Genomic DNA, 21470 nt, shown 5'->3' on the forward strand with positions numbered 1-21470 from the left:
AGTCAATAAAACGAGGACTACTTTGTGGAACGTCAACATTGATTATTCTTCCAAGAAAATGACCCTGTTTAAGGAATAGGGTCATTAACAGTAATGAGCAATCATCTATGGTAATTTTACTTGACCCAAAATTCTAACTCGAATTCCCTTCCTTTACAGCTTGCTAAGCAATCGGACATATTTAAACACCAGTGTTATATGCCATTCAGCCTCCTTAATTTATCAAACTGTATAACTGTGAGATGAAAGCGACCCCATAATGATGTGCTACCACCTACAGTTATGAGCACCTGAAATTGATTATACTTCAACACTTGCCCTGATGTTTATCATTCCATCTCCCCTTTGGTCATCCCCTCGTGTGTCCACTCTTGGCTGCCAATCCGTCACACACAATAATCCATACCAGATCATTTGTAGAGAGCATGTCATATCTATATAAAAAAAGGCACCGCGTGGTAATGTATTTATGCTTACAACCATGCTGGTAACTTTTATGTTCATGTTATGAAACGGTTTAACTGTCGTGCATTAATTTCTATCGGGGAATAATGCTGATGCATGTTGAGCTTTACGTAAATGCTCCGAGGCTTTACTGCAGCATTGTTAGAGTACAGTACAGCACTGTCACCATCCTAGAATCTTACACAGATTCGGAAGAACGCTGGCAAACAGTGGAACAACGCGGATATCCAGTATAAATACCAAATTCGAGACACAAACATCTCACCTCCTGGCTTTGACATTCCTCGAAGACACCGATGGTGTAATCATCCGATTCGCACATCTCTTTCATAAACGGGAAATTCAAGACTGCAGTGTTATTGTGGCCATTGAAATCGGAACTGTGGACCACAGTAAACCACTATAGTCAGCACTCCTTCAACGGAAGAGGAATAGCAAACCTACACAAACTCTCTCCTGAAGCCCTCTCGTCGTGGATAGCAGACCTCAACACTGACATTTAACTCCTGAACATATTGCCATCATACACAAGAATAGAATTGGACTGCTTCCCATGGACACGACCCATGCCTCACAACAGTGACCAACTGTTCAGTTAAATGCCAAGGACATACGTTCGTACGCACGAATATAATTCATAAGGGAAATATGGGCAAGGCTAAGCATGAGCATGCAGGTAGAAACATTATTTTTACATCTCCAATACACAAATACACATAAATAACAAATTGATTTTATATATGTAATTTTATTGAAACCAACATTTGAACATCGGTTCAGTATTTGCAGCCATGGCACACTCACCGTAATTACATTTAATGCTTTAATCAACAGATGTTTTTCAAAAGCAAATAGCACTCTAATTACAAAAAATGCATTTGGAAAGTACCTTCACGACAATATAAATCTCACGATATACTTTGGATAAAATTAGCAGTGTTATCTGAATAATTTAGCACGTGAGTTATTCGCGTCATTTTTATACTGCAAGGCTGTCACGCTGGGGCGCTCCGTTTCAAAGATGGCTATGGTCTACCAAGTACAGCAATCGGTTGATTTCTTGCAAATTTGAACCATATTTGCCTTGTGCACGTGGCTTACTCGGCACAGGAGATCTGTCCGTTCACTTGTGAAGCAGACGGGGCGCGCGTTAGTGTCGCTTCCGACGTATTTTTACCCAGGGCAGCCGCTGGGGCTCGAACCAAGAAACCTCTTCAATAAGCGGCAAACACGCGGACCGCTCGGCCAGGATCAACCGGCAAGCCAATCTCGTAACACGGAGTCAGCGGTGTCACCGTTAAAGGACATTCCGCTGCTACTTTACCAACTGAATTAAAGGCAGCGATTGATTGAACAAAGGTACACATGCGCTTCCACCGTGTTGCTGTTGCGGGCGGTTTATATATTTATTTTTTCTCTCCTTCCAAGGCAGCCCTCGCCGCCGCCTATAATGAAGCATCACCCATTGTCACACAAGTGTAGGAACGCTCGTAAATTGCTTGTTAACGTTTTAAGAAACAAAGCGGCCGTGTGGCTCCCTGGGTAAAATGGGTGTCACAAAGGTGACAATGCATGAAAAAAAAACATATGAAGGGGATAAAATAAGAAAAACTGTAATGAATAATCTCTGTTGACCTGAATAGCGTACATCTAGTGTCTAGATTTTGATAGGATGTCACAAACATTAACAATTAATGCTAAAAATAGCGGGGCTGCTACTCAATTTGCCGTGGATCAGAATAATTTGCCGTGCATTTCAAAGAGCTGCGCATATCTGTAACACTTGAGCTGAATTAAGGTAATGTCATTTAATGAGCACTGTAATTTAACCGCTTACAAACCTTGTACACAAAAACCTGACATTGCACAACTGTACGCATGCATGCACATCTGTGTAGAGATAATGTTTGTGCGTTGTAATTGTTCAGTGAACTTGACACAGGAGGGAAAAAAATCAGTTGGCATCCAATTGAATCTGTTTTCTTAAGCATTGCGGAAACAAGGCTCAACAAAAGGCAACTGCAGGTGACTGAATATCTGTTGTTCCGTTGTTGCGTTCAAAAACGTGTTCTGCAAATGCAAAAAAAGAAGACGCGATTATAATCTCTCCATACTTGCAGTATTACACAGGTACTCCAAACGAATGGTGATGCCACTCGACTCACAACCACGTGGGTTACAAATTCAGAATCAGAATGTGTATTTATATTGGAGGAATCCGATTAGCTATAAAGCTCTTTTTCACAAATGTTCAATAGGGGCGGGTAAAAACTTTCAACAACAAACAATACAAAAACATGACAGCAGTGCAAAGTACAAGAAAGGTAAACAAATCACCAAAACAAATCAAACTAAACTATCCCATCCTACCAGGCAAAGCCCACTGAGGTATTAACTTGTTTTTCAGTAGCGACCTGACCACAAATGATAGCTTAACTAAGAATCGTATAACTTGGACATTTATGGCAGCAAAATCATCTAAATAATCTCAATGCATGTTTTAAAATGCGGAGGCAAAAACCGGAGAACCCGGAGAAAAAAATCCACGCGACCACAGGGAGAACATGCAAATTTAAATCCCAGTCAGAGATTGACTCAGCCTATTGTTGCTCAAAGCTTCATAATGCGAGTTCTATTTTTTCTTTAAATAACACTGCTCATGCCAAGAACAGCCGAGGCCTCTGCCACAGCAACGGTGAATGTTTACTCCTGGCTCAGGGCCAACGATGTCGATCACCACTGCTCCATGCCCGTTTGAAGAGCGGTGACACTTTGGTTCTAATTTGATGTCTGGTCAGTGCGGAAGAGTAGGCCAAGTAACATCTCGAGGAGCTCTCTCTAGAGCTCTCTCTAGCAACGACCATCTAGCAGTGGAGCGAGCAAGCAATTGCATGGCTGCACCCTTACCTTCAGCATTCTACGAAACGAAATATTTGTAAGCAGGTGTCAAAATATCGGATTTTAATGCCATATTAGGATAGGAGATGTATTGATCATGTTTCCATAAATGTAAGATGAGGATAAATATAACAACACTTCAGGGACATTCCACCCTACTCATGTAACCGTGTAAAATATTTTCAAATGAAACCCATTGACTTTTACGATTCGTGTGGCGGCAGGCAAAATGATCCTGTGAACTCTGAAGGAAATATATATCTATGTATGTTGAACTTCTTTCACACCGTATATAGCCAACTTGTGCTAATCGGAGGTGCGGGGGAAGGATAACAAACTAAACACAAAAGTATTTTCAAAGAAATTAGTTTTCAATCTAGATTTGAGAGTGTACAGCTCCAGTGACTTCCTAATGTTAGAAAGAAGAGCATTCCAGACGGCCGCAGAAGCGCATCTGAAAGCAAGCGATGCAGTGACTTGTCTTTATTCGGTGGTTAGCAAAAAGCTGCTGCAATGATGACCGGACTTTTGTGTGATAAAATGCTTTATACATTTGCTATGCACAGCCTGGAGACCTCTGCGTGCCTGCAGTTTCTCCTATCCGTAATACAGTGATACCTTGACTTTCATCGCTTCACTGTTTCGGCCGTTTTCAACTATCACCACATTTTAAATTTCGTCCACGCAGCTTTCTTATTTCGTCCGATTTCACCCCAAACCTTCCACGACGTTCGCGCCACGCGCCGTCTTTTTCACTCAGTCTTTGAATAGAAGTCGTTCAGTGAGCATCTCTTATATTTGGGTGTTTATTCATATATTATTAATACTGTACTTATCTCTGTGATTATACTGGAAACAATTTATAGTTATTTTTGTGATAACAGTATAATACTACAGTGTTCATAGTTATTTTCGTGATTATAAAACACGTGATGATGATTGCTTGTGTTGCAGTCGAAACGTCGTGAGAATTTTATTGTTTTATATTTGTATTATTTTATTATTTCCCTTCTACGTGACTTTACCGAAAGAACAAAGAATATAGTATTCATACTGTGCTTATTTTTGTGATTACTGTAAAAATACTTATTTTTGTGCTTTAATATATTCACAATGAATCCTAAGCAGAGGCGTAGCTAGGATATTTTGCGCCCGGGGACGAACTATAAAATTGGCGCCCCCCCCCCCCCGTTTAATCACATTTTCCTATTACATCGAATAAGGAATAATTTAAATTTTAATGAAACATTGTATTTAAAAAAGCAAATTTATAGAAATTATATTACATGGCTCACTCAGTCACTGTCGTAGACTGGTTGACATAGTCTACAAAAGACACATTTTTCTTGATTTCACTGTCGCAAACTGGTCAATCACGTAATCAAAATCTGTTTTTTCCAATGTTTCTCTTTCAACGCTAAGAAGAGCAAGATCGCTGAGACGATCTTGTCCCATTGAAGCACGCAAATACGACAAAATAAGTTTCAATTTGCTGAACGACCGCTCACAGCTTGCAATTGAAACTGCTATTGTTAATACAATTTGCAGTGAAATTCGCAAATTCGGAAATATGTCGTCTCCATAAAACACAATCAAACCAAGAAAATCCAAAGGAGTTTCTGGTAGAACTTCATTCCGGTTACTGAGCAGCATTTTGCAATCTACAATTTCTGTGAAAAGTTCGTGGCCATTCATGTCGGTGTCATAGAAATTTCCAAAATCTGTGCAATTTCGACGCATTGCATCGACATCTGTGTCGGATAGAAGAGTTTTGACGTCCAGCAGAAATCCAAATTTTGTGTTCAGGTCTTTTAGTCGTAAAAACCGTGTTGACATCTCCTGTTGAAGTCGATAAAATACACTGTTCATAACGTGCACAATTTCTTCTTCTGCTGAAAGTCCTGCATCTCTTGCCAGTTCTCCTGGCATCTTCCGACGTCGCCTAATTCTTCTGTCCACATCGATCTCCCAGGCTGTGCATCTTGTTTTGGCGTTTTCTACAGCAAATTGGCTCAAATCATCACGAAGCTTGACAAATTCATGCCCCAAAGATTCAAGATCAGTTTCTGCTTCCTTGAAATTCATAGTAGGATCCTGTAAGCGCTTCTGAATACGATCAATTTTTCCAAGAATGACATTCCAGAAATGTAATAAAACTATGAAGTAAAAATGTAATACGCATGCCTGTAACTGTTCTGCATCACTTCTGGTTTCAGGCGTCATAGTTACGTCCTCCGATAATTTGTCTAGCAGCCCTACTAGTTCATCCAGTCCTTCATAGATAGCTTTAACAGCTTCTGATAGTGCACTCCAGTGTGTTTCAGGCCGTCGTAGTTTCCGCCACCAAAAAACAGGCCAGTGACTAAGGCTGAAAGATTGCGCCTGTCTGTTGTTTGGGACGTTCTTCCATGTAAGTTCTTAATAGGCGCGCGTGCCAAAATGTAATTACATGACATGTAGGCTGTGTGTGGCGGGATACATAAACTTTTAGGTTGAGGTGTAGATTTGTGCAGTAGTTTCAGGCTGCCGCGCCCGCCGCAATAAGTTATAATGTAACGTTGTAAGCCTCATTTTGGCGCCCCTTTACCTTGGCGCCCGGGGACATATGTACCCCCCTGCCCCCCCCTAGCTACGCCTCTGATCCTAAGTGTGGTGATAGTAAAGCTGAAAGAACCCATGAGGTTCTCAATTTGCGAGAAAAGCTTGACATAGTCAAACTTAATGAGCAAGGCATGTCCCATGCTGATATAAGTCGCAAGCTCGGCGTACCTCGCACAGCAGTCAGTACAATTCTTAAGAATAAAGCGAAAGTGTTAGAGGAAATAAAACAACTCTACGCCAGTGCATACCACACTCATTAGAAGACGGCACAGTTGAATTGCGGTTCTGATGATGAACCTCATCCTCACAAATTTTCTCCTTCCTATTTTCTGAATCTAGATTCCCCCTAAATCACCGATATATTCATCGTCCACTTACGCAAGAATAAAACTATTTAAATATATAATTTAGTTTTTTTAGATTTGTTTATTTATTCTCATGTTTATTTTATTTCGGTTTATTTAGGTTTCGCACGCATGTGTTCTATAGTTACTGTAGTTATACAGGTAGGAACAACAGTTCCACACTGCCCACCAGGGATTATTTGTCTGTCGTGCATAGCCCCTCCCAAACATGTACACTCCCGGATTGGTTGAAGTGCGTCACGTGACCGCGAGCTTTCTTTCGTGCACGAATGCACTGTCCAACCAAGTTCCTACCTGTCCACTCCGAAGGAACGTATTTTGCAAGTACGTATTTCGCTGGCCCAAAATGAATTTGCAAGCTAAATAAAGGCTCTGCTTTGACATTCTTCCATTTTTGACATTCGTCGACGATCTGGTCCCTAACCAGACGAAAGTGCGAGGTGTTCCTGTGCTCTGTATTAGTTGCTTTAATGGGCTAGACTTTGCAAAGGACTAGATGAAGTCAAAGCTGTACAGCATAGCCATTTTAAAACAAATGTTAATGTAAACCATTGATCTGCCAAACCCTTAGGCATCTGGGGGGGGGGGGGGGGAAACGCTACAGCAATTAAACTGTTTTTTCTTTTTTATCGGTATTACTATACTAATGCACTGAAGCAACAACCATTCATTTATACAGAGATCTATAAATTCTTCTTTGGTTCTTTCGGTTAAGTCACGTCTAAAGATAAAATCATAAATTAAAATAATAGCATATTACGACGTTTCGATTGCAACACAAGCAATCATCATCAGGCATAAAAGAAATAGCAACAAAAATCTAACTAGAAAACTATAGACAGACATACAAGCAGACAGACATCACAAGGGCACACAGAGAGAGGACACATATCGGCACAAAGAGAGGGGTCGTTTCTGTGACGGTCCCTTAAACATAGAGAGGGGGGGGGCGGGGACGGAGAGAGGGAGGGGGCAGAGAAAATTAGCATATCAATGAGTGAACGGCAACGTACTGCTGCTGCAAGTGTAGGGGTGTTAGAGAGAGAGCCGTTATGCATGGCAGCTTATGGGAAACAAACACAGTGGGCAGGGCTACGTGAGTGCACGGGGGGGGTGCTCTCAACGACGTCCGCACCAGGCAGTCCGGGGCCCCACCCCTACGCGGGGGTGGAGTATAAAGGGGGATGTGTCAGAGGGCTCGGGGCAGAATGTTAAGCTAAACCAGTGAAGACCGACGATCGTCTAGCTAGAGCCCTGGACTCCCCTGGGACGCCGCCCTTATCAGGGCCGCGCAGGACCGAGCCAGCGGCGTGGTCCCGAGAACCAGAGCTAGTGCTCTGGGACTCCGGGTACCGTAGCCCGACTTACCAGTGTCGGGCCAGACAGCCTCCCCTAGCCCGTTAGTGGAGGACTAGGAGGTAGGTCAGAGATAGCTAGCAGTGTATTCCCAGCTAGCCGGGTGAGGGGGCCGATACCCCCTCTAGTATTGTATGTCCACAGTTGTGACTACTTGTACGGAATAAATACATGTGCCTCACCAACGGTGTCCAAGAGTCATCAACGGTACTTCATCTGGTGTCAGAACAACTACGAACATGGACACGCGCCGGACAGCTCGAGCCGGAGTACCGCAGGTGGAGGACACCGCTGAAATTGTCGAGCCCGAGACGGCTCAACAAGACATCGTGCAGCCGGGGCCGGACGCATTCTTACCGGGGCATCAGGATGAAGAGGAGCCGCCATCAGAAGGGCTGAAGCTGGCTCACGCGAGGCTGGCGGAGCTGCTTTACGCCGCTGCCGCCACACTCGAACACATCACGCGGCTGGGGGCTGGTGGACCACCACGGGGCGAGGAGAACCGACGTCCGATGCGCCTTCCCGCCATCTCAACGGATTCAAACTTTGAATCTCCCGCCATCGCCGCAGCAGCTGCTGAGGGCGTGGCCGGCCTGAACCTCGGGTCCAACATCGCTCTCGCTGGGGCTGTCGCGTCACCGCCAGCGGAGGGAGCGTCATCACGGCTGCGACAAGCGATACCATCTGCCGTTCGCGCCGAAGCGCAGCCGAGTTACGGGGACAGCAGCCTGCGAGCTTCCATGGCGACCGCTGCGCTGCACCAACGGCTGCCTCCGCTCAAAGAGTTTGTTGGCGCGGAGGGCGACGGGGGCGGCTTCCAGCGACGCTTCCTCGCCCACCAAGAAATGGCACGGTGGTCGGAATGCAGGCAGCAGTTTTACGATCGCCAGCGGGGTGTAAAGGAGTCGCCCCTGGCGTACAGGACGAGTCTCCTGGCACTGGCGAAGACGGCCTTCCCTCGAATGGACGACGACGGCATGGACGCCATGGTCACAGAAAAAATCCTCCTGCTGGCAGACGACCTGGACATCGCCGTCGTTGCACAGGAGGACACGGAGATGAGTTCCCTCCAGGCTGCGCGCGCTCCTCCACGCCAACCTGCTGTCACAGCGTCGGAAAGCCAGCAGGGCAGCGGCCGGGCGTGCGGTGGCTGCAGCCACCCTCCCGGCGGAGGAGGTTTACGCCGTCGACCGTCGACGGCAGCAGGGGACGGGAGCACGGTCGGGCCGGGATGGGTCGAGCCACTTCGACCGTCCGTCATCGCCGCCGGCGCTCCCGCGTTGCTTCAACTGCGGCGTCTGGGGCCATGTCGCCTCGGGGTGCCGCTCTCCTCGGCAGCGCGGGACGACGCCTCGACAGGACGCCGGCCCTCCTCCTCCCAAGCTCCATCAACATAATCCGGCGAGTCGCGGCACTCCTCATGTTTGGCCCAAGCACACACTCGTCACACACTCGCACACCGCAACGAACGGGGGGCCGACATTGCGCTGCGACGGGCCAACACGCACCACTATGGGGACTCAAATCGAACCCAGGCAGTGGTCCATGTTGGCCCATCGCGTTGTGGCCGCGTCGTCGGGGTCGTCGGCCGTGGTGGGACACATTGACGGGGTGGAGGTACGCATCCTGGTCGATACGGGGGCATCGGCGACCATCATTTCCGAACTCATTTACAATATTCTACCTGTCCAGAGCCGTCCTTTACTGCCGGTTAACGTCCCATTCTATGCTGCTAACGGGGGCTCTCTTGGCATCATTGGACAGATTCGAGCGCAAATTTGTATCGGGGATATCAAATTGTCGGGCCCGATTTTTGTTTCCTCCTCGCTGGCGGTTCCGTGCCTGCTGGGGACGGACTTCTTGGGCAAAATGCCGATTTGTATTTTAATAGACCAGGGATGCATTGAGCTCCCGTCGGGACGACGCATGGCGTTCCTGCCTTCCCCTACTGCGGCTCGGACGGCGTTCGTAACAGTACCAGCGTTCGTCGTTAAAACAGTTCGTGTGCCGCCGGGAGCTCAAATGTTGGTGCCTCTAAAACTTCGTCGGCCCTTCGCTGAGGGCATTGGGGACCAGGGAATTCTGCTGGGACCATCTAGGGCCGGGGTTAGTGGACCTCATTTGATTCCGGCCCAGACCGTCGTAAGAGGGGACGGGGACCCTTTCATCGCGGTCCTCAATGTGGGGTCGCAGACAGTGGTAGTTCCTCAAGGGACGGTGCTTGCTCACACGACGCCGGTGCCCTGCGAGGAACCTGTTGCGAATCACGTCGGCACTGCTCCCCGGCCGCACCCACATTCGAACAGCGATGGAGGGTGGCTCGATGCGCTTTGTGTCAGATCGACGGACCTGTCAAATTCAGAGCGCCAACAGCTTAGAACGCTACTGCGGGAATTTTCCGACGTTTTCAGTCGGGACAAATACGATTTGGGTTGCACTCATCTGCTGCGTCACCATATTGACACGGGTGACAGCGCGCCAATACGCCAGAATCCGTTTCGGTTAAGTCCCGCCGAAAAGGACCATGTCAAATCGGCTATTGATGACATGTTAGCCGCCGACATCATTTCTCCTTCCACCAGCCCTTGGGGAGCGCCGATCGTCCTGGTTAAAAAGCAGGACGGCTCATTGCGGTTTTGCGTTGATTTTCGGCGCCTTAACAAAATTTTGGTTGCCGACGCATACCCGCTCCCACGGATGGACGAATCGCTGGACGCCTTGGCGGGAGCGCGATTCTTCTCCACACTGGATTTACTTTCGGGATTCTGGCAGCTTCCTCTGGACGATGATTCAAAGCCTGAAACTGCTTTCCATACACCGCACGGCCTGTTCCAATTCAACCGGTTGCCGATGGGCTTACACTCAGCGCCGGCAACTTTCCAGCGTTTGATGGAATTGGTTTTGGCTGGATTGCAATGGGAGTCGTGCCTGATTTATTTGGATGACGTTATCGTCTTTAGTAAAACTTTAGACGAACATCTCCAGAGGTTGCGGGTGGTTTTCCTAAAGATGCGGGCTGCTAATTTGAAATTCAAACCCCAAAAATGTCATTTGTTACGCGATTCGGTGCGTTATTTGGGGCACATCGTGGGGCGCTCAGGTATTGCTACCGATCCCGCCAAAACGCAGTGTGTCAGCTCCTGGCCAACTCCCACCTTGGTGGGAGAGGTCAGGAGTTTAATTGGCTTCGCGTCGTATTACCGACGGTTCGTCGCTGATTTTGCGACGATTGCCAAACCCCTACACGCTTTAACATCAAAAGGGTTTCGGTTCCACTGGGGTCAGGAGGAGGAGGCTGCTTTCTGCTCCCTTCGGGACGCCCTGGTAAAAGCTCCTCCCTTGATTTACCCCGATTTTTCGGAACCATTTTTGCTCGACACCGATGCGAGCAACACGGGTATTGGGGGCGTGCTTTCCCAGGTGGTTGACGGCGTGGAACGGGTGGTTGCGTACGGCAGTCGGGTGTTGTCTCCAGCGGAGCAAAGATATTGTGTCACCCGTAGGGAACTGTTGGCAATTGTCTATTTCATCCAACAGTATCGCCCATATCTGTACGGTCGGCATTTCACCGTCCGCACAGATCATGCGGCACTGCAGTACGCCCTGCGAGTTCAACAGCCATCGGGACAATTGTCCCGATGGTTGGAGATCCTCCAGGATTTTGATTTCGAAACCACCTACCGTAAGGGCGTTCGCCACACCAACGCGGACGCTCTGTCGCGCATGCCAACCACCTCCGAATGTGCATGCCTCCTGGGGTCGGGACGTTGCAAGCCAGCAGGGGACATGCCAGTTCCGGTCCTGGCGGCCGCCGCCGACGACGAAACATTGCTTCCAAATTCTATCGCACAACAGGGAAAAGATTCCCTGCTGGGTTTGCCTGTTAATGAATGGGGGCGTCTCCAGATGGAGGATACCTCCCTCCTCGCGTCGCGTCGTCGCGCCGGGGAGGCGGGGCAAGGGACGGGTGATGCCGACGCATGGGAAATGCACGCGGGGTTGCTGATGCATTGGAACGGGAAATCCCATCGACACCGGCTGGTGGTCTCTTCTGGGTTACGGGGTAGGGTGGTGTGGGCTGCTCATGAGCGCCTCCTCCACCTGGGTACCCAAAAGACCCTCGCCTTGCTCCAGCTTGATTTTTTTTGGCCAGGCATGACAAGGGATGTCGCAGATCTGTTGGCATCATGCCCTCGGTGTGCGCAGCGAAAACCACCAGCACGGGAGTCAAACCCGCCTTTGCAGTCTATCAGAGTCTCCAGAGTGAACGAACTTGTCGCGCTGGATATTCTGGGGCCATTTCCCGCCACCCCTAGGGGCAATAGATATTTGTTGACCGGGGTGGAATACTTTACGCGCTGGCCTATGGCCTGGCCCCTGGCCAGCCAGTCGGCAGCAGCCATCGTGGAGGCCTTTGTCCAAGGTTACGTCATGGACAAAGGTGCTCCGGAGCGGCTGCTGACCGACCAGGGAAAATTTTTTTCCGGCAAACTCCTCCAACAGGTCTGTGAGCTCCTGGGAACGAAAAAAATTCGTACCTCTCCCTATCACCCGCAAACTGACGGGATGGTCGAGCGTCTGCATCGAACCATCACGTCTATGTTGTCGCAGCAGGTTTCGGACTCACAGACCGATTGGGACTTGCAAATTCAAGGGGTCCTGGCAGCATACAGATTGGCCCCCCATGCTGCGACGGGATTTTCACCCTTCTTCCTCATGTATGGCCGCGAACCTGACCCACCTGTTCGGGCACAGCTGCAGATCCCCGCGCCGCTGGGAAAAACTAAATTGGCCGACCATGTTAAATTTAACCTTGCGAAATTGACTGAGGCACGGGATGCTGCCATGCTAAATTCCGACAGGCGTCAGAAAGCGAATGAGCGCCTCAGACTGGGTCACGCGCACGTGCTACAGTGGAAGCCGGGGGACAGGGCATGGCTGCACTGTCCCCAGGTACCACTCGCGACCTCCTCAAAACTGGTGCGGCCGTGGCGGGGCCCCGTCGAGGTGGTCGAGGTTTTGCGGCCTCAGTGCGTTCGCATCAAATGGGGGAAGCGCCGGTGGTTTGTGCACCCCTCTAGGCTGAAACCCTTCGTTGCGGTGCGAGGCCCCACTCCACACACGCGTGGCCAAACATGTGGGGGGTCGGCCGACTCAAAGGGTCCGTTTCTGCTGCTCTCGCCTGACGTGTTGCCGGCTGTCCCGCCCCCAGGTGCACCAGGAATGACGGGCTCCCGCCCAACAACCCCTACGGGGGATGCCGAGGGTCTCGCGACATCAAGCGCAGACTCACTTCGAAATGGACAGCTGCCACCGGATGGTCCGCCATCCGGGGTTGCCCCGTGTGACGGGCCTGCGGCAAGGACGCGCGCAAGATTGCGCAGACTCTTGTGATGCACAAAAAGAATAATTTTTTTTATTTTTTTTATTTTCACGTGTATGGTTACTGTGCGCTGCGTCGGTGGTGTGCTCCTGGCACATTGTGTTGTGTTGTGTGTGTGTTGGGGGTTCCTTGCGATTTGTATATACGTTGCTTTTACGGAATTCGTATTTATTCGGGGGGGTTCGTCGGGTTGTTTTCCCTTCGGGGTTTTCTGGTTCTTGTTGTTGTTCTCTTCGCGTTATGTTGATAAATAGTGAGGCACACGCGCGGTCAGGGGGTAAATGCGCTTTTATTGTCGTTTTTTTGTATGTTGGCAGCCGGGACGGCTGCAAGCTATGCGGGGGGGGGTGATGTAGGGGTGTTAGAGAGAGAGTCGTTATGCATGGCAGCTTATGGGAAACAAACACAGTGGGCGGGGCTACGTGAGTGCACGGGGGGGGTGCTCTCAACGACGTCCGCACCAGGCAGCCCGGGGCCCCACCCCTCAGCAGGGGTGGAGTATAAAAGGGGATGTGTCAGAGGGCTCGGGGCAGAATGTTAAGCTAAACCAGTGAAGACCGAAGATCGTCTAGCTAGAGCCCTGGACTCCCCTGGGACGCCGCCCTTGTCAGGGCCGCGCAGGACCGAGCCAGCGGCGTGGTCCCGAGAACCAGAGCTAGTGCTCTGGGACTCCGGGTACCGTAGCCCGACTTACCAGTGTCGGGCCAGACAGCCTCCCCTAGCCCGTTAGTGGAGGACTAGGAGGTAGGTCAGAGATAGCTAGCAGTGTATTCCCAGCTAGCCAGGTGAGGGGGCCGATACCCCCTCTAGTATTGTATGTCCACAGTTGTGACTACTTGTACGGAATAAATACGTGTGCCTCACCAACGGTGTCCAAGAGTCATCAACGGTACTTCACAAGTAAGATGACGACGTGGCACGGGCACGCAAGCTTGAAAATTAGGAAAAAGGCACACTAAAATTAAATAACCTAGCAAAATATCGAAATGTGATGTAATGCAACACAGAGAGTCGGTCAACACACAATTAACGCATAGCCTGGTTGATTACGTATTTCAAAGATTGCTAAGTTAGAATTTTAAGTGTGAAAATTCCAAAGAGAGGACACAGGCAGAGAGAACAAATAGCCAGAGGGAGAAAAAAGGATAAGCTTAAAACTTCCCCGTAGAAGTGGTTCAATCTTAATTTTGGAGCTTTCGTGACTGCAGGAATTATTCTTTGGTTCTTTCGGTTAAGTCACGTCTAAAGATAAAATAATAAATTAAAATAATAGCATATTACGACGTTTCGATTGCAACACAAGCAATCATCATCAGGCATAAAAGAAATAGCAACAAAAATCTAACTAGAAAACTATAGACAGACATACAAGCAGACAGACATCACAAGGGCACACAGACAGAGGACACATATCGGCACAAAGAGAGGGGTCGTTTCTGTGACGGTCCCTTAAATATAGAGAGGGGGGGCGGGGACGGAGAGAGGGAGGGGGCAGAGCAAATTAGCATATCAATGAGTGAACGGCAACGTACTGCTGCTGCAAGGGACCGTCACAGAAACGACCCCTCTCTTTGTGCCGATATGTGTCCTCTCTCTGTGTGCCCTTGTGATGTCTGTCTGCTTGTATGTCTGTCTATAGTTTTCTAGTTAGATTTTTGTTGCTATTTCTTTTATGCCTGATGATGATTGCTTGTGTTGCAATCGAAACGTCGTAATATGCTATTATTTTTATTTATTATTTTATTTTTAGACGTGACTTAACCGAAAGAACCAAAGAATAATTCCTGCAGTCACAAAAGCTCCAAAATTAAGATTGAGATCTATAAATGTTTTAGATCTCAATAAACCAAATATTGGCTTGGAAATGTTTAATCCAGAGATGCTTCTCCTAACTCGGGACGGGGGGGCATCAGCCCGAGAGAAATATTTCAACGAGGCAGAGTTTAAGAATTGTAATTAAATCTGTTTGGACAAAAAGGTCAGCACACAATTGTTGCTCTTAAAAATAAATTCACTGTTGTCATTTGCTTCCATAAAAATTAGCACGCAGCGCGTACTTTCAGTAAAATTCACACTTTGGGTTTGATTCACGTACGGTTTTTTTTTTCAAACTTTTAAAGAATTTTGGTGTTAGTTGGAGGTTCCGCAAAAGCAATTGCGCCGAATGTGTGAAGCGGTTTGTGGGCCGCTTCCTTGCAAAACATCTCATAGCCAATCAGTGCACATGTTTGCGACCGTGTGATAGCTGCTCCAGCCTCCGCCAAAGTGTGGAATGGCTTAGTGCTTCTTATAAAAAAGATGATGATGCAGACGATATTAAAATGACGAAGATAATTGGAGTAATGATGGCAATTTGCAATGATGATAATGGTGGTAATTATAACTGAAGATGATGACGATGATAACAGTGGCTCTAAAGATGCTGAAAAACAAATGACGGTAATGATCAAATAAGTTGATGATGAAGGTTAATAATGGCAATAATACTTATTAAAAAAAAGAATGTTCAACAGCCATCTGTCAATTCTAGATTTGAAGTTTTCGTGACTGCAAGGATTCATACTCTTAGGTTTTTTCGGTAAAGTCACGTAGGTAAAACAAAAATGTAAATTAAAATTCATAAAAATTTATTCATCTTACTTTTATTAATTGTATTTTTTTACCTACGTGACTTTACCGAAAAAACTTAAGAGTAGCCATCTGTCAGTCTGGTGCCTAACGAAAGTCTCCCCAAGCCGTGCTCATCACGGGCGCTGTTTGATCATACTGGCCAGTGCAGGTTGGTCAAGGGTGGTCAGGGCTGGTTCAGATATCAGGTGCCACTGACTCATGTTAGCCGTGCTCAGGAAACTAACACAGGTGACGAGGTTCATAATGACAAAGGGTTGTGGAGTTCTTGGGCAAAGAACGCTCGGGCCTATAGGCTAGTGAACTCAACACACCGTGTAACTATTGCAGTTTTAAATGCAGAGATGTCACTGCTAGCGCCAAGTGTATTACATTTGAATTGCATGACATCAGTGTCTTTTGTTCTGCTAGCGCCAAGTGTATTACATTTGAATTGCATGACATCAGTGTCTTTTGTTTTGCTGGTTGCCTAAAGCCAGGGCTGGACATTCCATAATCCTATGGAGGGAACTGGTCTGCCTACAGGGCAACCAGTGCCGACAAAGTGGTAATCATTTTATTGCCCCCCTCCCAGTTGGATTTGAAATAACTGCCTTGTATGAGGCAGGCAAGTTGCCCCATCTGGATCTGTGCAGTTGTAAGAGGATTCAATTCAAATGAAATAACAAGGGGTTAAGACAGCTCATTCCACTGCAGGCAGGAGGCCTTGTATCTTTCTGAGGGCAGCGTGTAACCTTTTCTTTCAAAATTGGCCAGACAAGCTTGTCTGGAGGCTAAATTCACAAAGCAGTCACTGTCAGCAGTATGTACCGGTGTAATGTTTACGTGCTTGGCAAGGCCGAAGCAATACTGGATGAAGTAACTTTGACCAAGCTTTTTTACCAATGCCTGGACACAAATTGTTGAAGTACTTCTAGAATGCACGTTCCAGTTTCAGTTACAGGAAAACCTTGCCCAACGTGGCTATATCGGACGCGTGTTTCGGCTGTAATACGCACGGTTTACCGAATGAGGTAAGTTTTCCAGAGCACGGGGTCGTGCTTTGACGAGACAGTAGTCCCTTGGTTAACGTGTTAAATCCATTCCACGAAAACTACTGTTAACCGAATTGACTGTTAATCGAATTGAAAAATAAGTAAAAATCACTGAGTCTGCAAGAGAGCTGTTCCCACTGCCAAAACAGAAAACATAATGTAAACAAAGCCAGTCGAGATCTAAACGCTCATAAATGTGCGTCGCTGATTGGCTGAAGCGTGGTTCAGCCCCACTTACTAGCGCTTGGATCCGCCAAAATTGTCGCCCGCGTGCATATAATGTAAACGTACCGTTAATAGAAATGTTTACATTCGTCGAAACCATGGGGTCCTATGGGAGATGGAACGTTAACCAAAAAACCATTAACCACTGTTAACCGCCGCGTGATGCTGTTAACATTCTCATCTCCGGTCGAAAAGTGCCGTGGGAGTGCCGCATCCATTGGAAGGTGTGAATGGACCGACTGTGAGAGCCATTTATTTACCAACACGCCCAACGGCACAATGCAAATGTTCACACACTGCCGCATGCATCTCTAGCCGACCAGTCAATGAGGACATTAGCAATACAGACGCCTAGGTAGATAATAATTCACGTTCAGTGCCTTCGGCCTGGCAATTCAGTATTAGGGGAGCATTGGGCGTGAGTGCAGCTGTGCGTGAAGAGTACTGCAATGGCGATGGGGGTTTTTGTGTCGAAGTGAAATAAAAAGTGACTCGGCATCCTGGAGTACAATAACAAGGGCGGAAATCATGTAGATCCTTTCGGACCTCAGAAAGCAACCCTGTTTCTCCCACAAAGTCTGTTATTTGTCAAATGCGGTTATACCCAACACGGCATTTTTCAGGAACGTAACCCCTGTGTTTGGCAAGGTCTGCCTGCAGCGTGAAAGCTTTAAGCAACTCAAATGAAAACAAGTTTGGAAAATCGTGCACACTAATGGATATGTAACACCTTCCCATACTCGGTTGGTTGTATTTGGAAATATTGAATGAGCGGAATGAAAGCCAACGGGTATCCGTAATACTTGCAAATAGTTATGTTTGACAAAGCCAATGCATTAAACAGTGTCTCCCTGGTCAAATTAGCAACAGACAGTGCTCATCCCACTTGGTAGCCTCTGAGTCATTGGTGGAATTTGTTGTGGCTGAGAGCCAGTTTATCAAAAGACCAGCCACTTTTGGATTTCTAAAAAAGTTCTACTTATGTTATCAACTCCGCACAGAGCTGACAGGCTGAGTCGCACCCCTGCCAGGAACGTGAATGGGATTGCGAGCTGAGCAACTCTGCCGCATTATCACCATCTGGGATTCAACAACATTGACAAAGACATTTATATATATGTATGTTCCAATTATAATTTGTCACGTGATTGAATTTCAAGGAAGTGCTGTGGCTTACATGTTTTTTTTTATTAAACTGCGGTAATCTAACAGTGTCTATTAAGCGAAGGTTTGTTGTGGCTGAATTGAGAAGTAACTTAAGCCCCTTGCTGGCTGGAAATCGTGTCAGTGCAGTATTTTCACTTGGGGCTGTGGTGCAAAAGTGTGTTAGATGGCAGTTTGAACTAACGTCCACTATCACCAACCAAAAATGGTTCTGACTGTGCCTTCCCGCTGGCATTTTACGCTGTTTCATCTCCTCTTACTAAAGTTGGGCACAAATTGAAATGAAAATTAAGGTAAGCATTCAAGATCTTAACTCGGCATGACAGAAATGCCTCATGCACAGCTGTTTCAGAGTAAAAACCGCATTAATGCTTGTGGTGGGGGTTTGTGGTGCGTGGGTGGATGTGTGATGGGGGTGTGTGGTGGATGGGTGTGTGGTGGGGGAGTGTGGTGGGTGGAAGTGTGGTGGCGATGCGTGGTGGGTGGAAGTGTGGTGGGTGTGTGGTGGGTGGATGTGTGAGGGGGAGCGGTGGTGTAGCGGTTAGCGCTATGTTGCGCTACGAACCTGGCGACCCGGGTTCGTTTCCCGCTCACGGCCAACACCGGTGACGATTATCTGAACCGGTCCTGGGCCTCCCCTAGCTCGACTCAGCCTCAAATGAGTACTGGTGCAATGTGTAAACATCGCCACTAGGGAGACAAAGGCGGCCGGGCGTGGTGTTGGCCACCCACCCTCTTGTGTGCCGTGCCGGCCTTCATAGGTGCTCGCTAACAGCACTTGCCCCTACAGTCTCTTACAGGCTATATGGGGGTTTCTTTGTGTTTCGTGTGGTGGGGATGTCTCTGTGTTTCTATTCTTCTGTCCTCTCTTCTGCCCCTTCCTCCATCTATATTCTTCTGCTCCCACCACTGTACCCCTCCCACAGCCCTCCCCTTATCTCCCTCTTTCTCTCACCTCTCATTGTCCTCATTCCCTCCTCTCCCTTTACCTTCTCAGTCTCTCTTACCTCCCCCTGATCCTCTCGACCATTGCTCGTCGCTTTCCCTCACTCTCTCCTCTTTCCGTTTTGCTCTCGTTTCCATTTGATGCTCTTTCACTCTCTCCCAGCCCCTCCCCTCTCCATAGTTTCCTCCCACCTCTATCTCCCTCTCCTATCCATTGCATTTTCATGGAATTCAAGTTCAGGGTGGGGGGTGGGTAGGGGAGAGGTGTGACGTTAGCACGACACACAGCCCGGCTCAATGCTGTGGGATGCAGGTGATATCACCACCGCACACGTGGCCGAGTGCCAGGCAGGCAGGAATTCCGGCAGGAAGCCGCCCAGAAAACTTGTTTTCTCATATAGTATGATATGACATATAATATAATTTAAAACCTGAAATGACTTCTTTCAAAGACATTCCTAATTTTAATACTCGGTGGGAAGAGTCACTTTTTATAGTATTAAGTGGTACTCAACTGCATTCATGGGCCTGTGATGCAGTTGTCAAAATTCGACATTAAATTGGTAGGGACCAGTTTCTGGATCGGACAAGCACTTTATATTCCACAAAGTTATTATCGTTGGGAGGCCTTCATCCAGCAGTAGACAACGGCTGATGATGATGTCGACTATACCTGTTGTATTGACCCCAAGAGGAATTATCAGCTTAGTCGATTGCAATTTGAATTTGTACCTTTAAATATTTAATTCTGAGAATAGCTGACATCTACAATGGTAGACAAGACATGTGTTGTTTTGTTCCAGTCGGAACTACCTTGTCTGTGAATGGGGTAATGCTATTAAGAAGGCATTGGACAGATGTTGTACTATACTGGGTGCTTAGCATTTACCCAGATGTTACGTGTCATCATGAAAGGGAAGAGGACAAAAGTTCAGACATTTGCGGACCATCATCTGATTTTACCGAAACTCAATAAATAAAGAACATGACAATTTAGGATCGGTAAGTGTGCGAAGAGCTGATTTGCACTCCATAGTAATAGGGGTTTACCCGTTTATCTGGTACCAAAACTGACACCTTTATGCAAGGGATCATGTTTGCAATAACCACAACACAAGCAGCCAAAATGCAAACAAAAAGAGACAACTCTGATAATGATATGCACTGTCCTTGAAATTGATTGGTCCACACCCGAGATGGCTTTTCTTAGAGCCTAGTCTCACATGGTGTTGGACCAGATGACGCCACGATACTTTGTATAAAGGTGTCAGTTTTGGTGCCAGATAAAAGGGTAAAAACCTATTACTATATCTTGCTACTGACAAAGGAGGTCTCATAATTGCACTACATAGTCAAAATATTTATTTAATTAAATGTCTCTCAATCTAGATTTGAAGTTTTCGTGACGCCCACTTCAGAAATTCTTTCTTGCTGTGGTTGTCCCACCTGATGATGTCGTGATTTAATTTAATTTATTTTATTTTGATACCTACGTGACTTTACCGAAAGAACCAAAGAGTAAATGGCTCTCACATTGGGAGCCATGTTGATTTCACTAATGCAAGCAATAAGTGTGCAATCACACTCAGAGGCGGTTCGCTGAGAGTCGGCAACGTGAGCCTGTCGACAGGCGCGCTCCTGTTTGCGCCTACCCGGACACAATTATCGTGGCTGCGAAGCCAGCGCAAGGGGGTGTTTTATACACCCGGGACTGCTTTACTGTTACTTTCTTTAAAGTTTTGGAGGGTGCACGTGAGTGAATTGATAACTCAGGGACCAATATTCCCTGAGGGCCGAACACTCAAAATCAATTCTAGATTTGAAACTTTTGTGACTGCAAGGATTCATACGCTTAGGTTTTTTCGGTAAAGTCACGTAGGTAAAAAATATAAATAATAATAATAGAAATAAAATAAATCAATATGTATTTATCCTTTATTTATTTTTTCCCTACGTTACTTTAACGAAAAAACCTAAAAGTACTCAAAATCAACACCAAATGACCGCACTAGTAGCATGAGCAATACAGAGACAATTAGCTACATGACGTAGTTCAATCAAATTACGCTGCCCGACTGCACAGCGTCACGTGGCAAAGTGTTTAAGCCAAAAGCCAGCCCTACGGCATGGTGCTTGCTTAAAAGAAAGTCGAAGAAGTTTGACTCTTTTCAGGAGTTAAGTCAAGGTGCACCACGATTCTCATCTCTGCTGATAAATGTGAATGGCAACCTTTTGATATTAAGCTACACACTCTAGCCACTGTGCCAGCCTTTAAAATCATTTTAGGAATCCCTGTGCCTTTTATAGCTTTGCCAGACAGACTGGAATTAGAGAGCTCACCCAATACTCCACTCCACCGCAGGCGACCCCCGCTAATTGACTTGCAATTGCACGTACGTTGAATTT

General features: G+C 47.2%; 1 protein-coding gene across 4 annotated transcripts in view; it reads right to left on the reverse strand.

Annotated features, from left to right (window-relative positions):
- LOC144931558 (DNA-directed DNA/RNA polymerase mu-like) overlaps positions 1–21470 on the reverse strand; it is a 111454-nt gene that overhangs the window by 10281 nt on the left and 79703 nt on the right. The window contains exon 10 of one of the 4 annotated variants that reach the window (XM_078855529.1): positions 1235–2535. The exons of 1 other annotated variant lie outside the window; for it this stretch is intronic. In XM_078855529.1, coding sequence (XP_078711655.1) covers positions 2449–2535 — 87 coding nt within the window. In that variant the 3' untranslated portion in view covers positions 1235–2448. Of the gene's footprint in view, positions 1–1234; positions 2536–21470 lie in introns of those variants that run through there. 2 more of the 4 variants (XM_078855528.1, XR_013636578.1) reach the window with 2 other exon arrangements.

The sequence above is a fragment of the Lampetra fluviatilis genome, chromosome 4 (assembly GCF_964198595.1).
Source record: "Lampetra fluviatilis chromosome 4, kcLamFluv1.1, whole genome shotgun sequence".
NCBI classification, from domain to species: Eukaryota; Metazoa; Chordata; class Hyperoartia; order Petromyzontiformes; family Petromyzontidae; genus Lampetra; species Lampetra fluviatilis.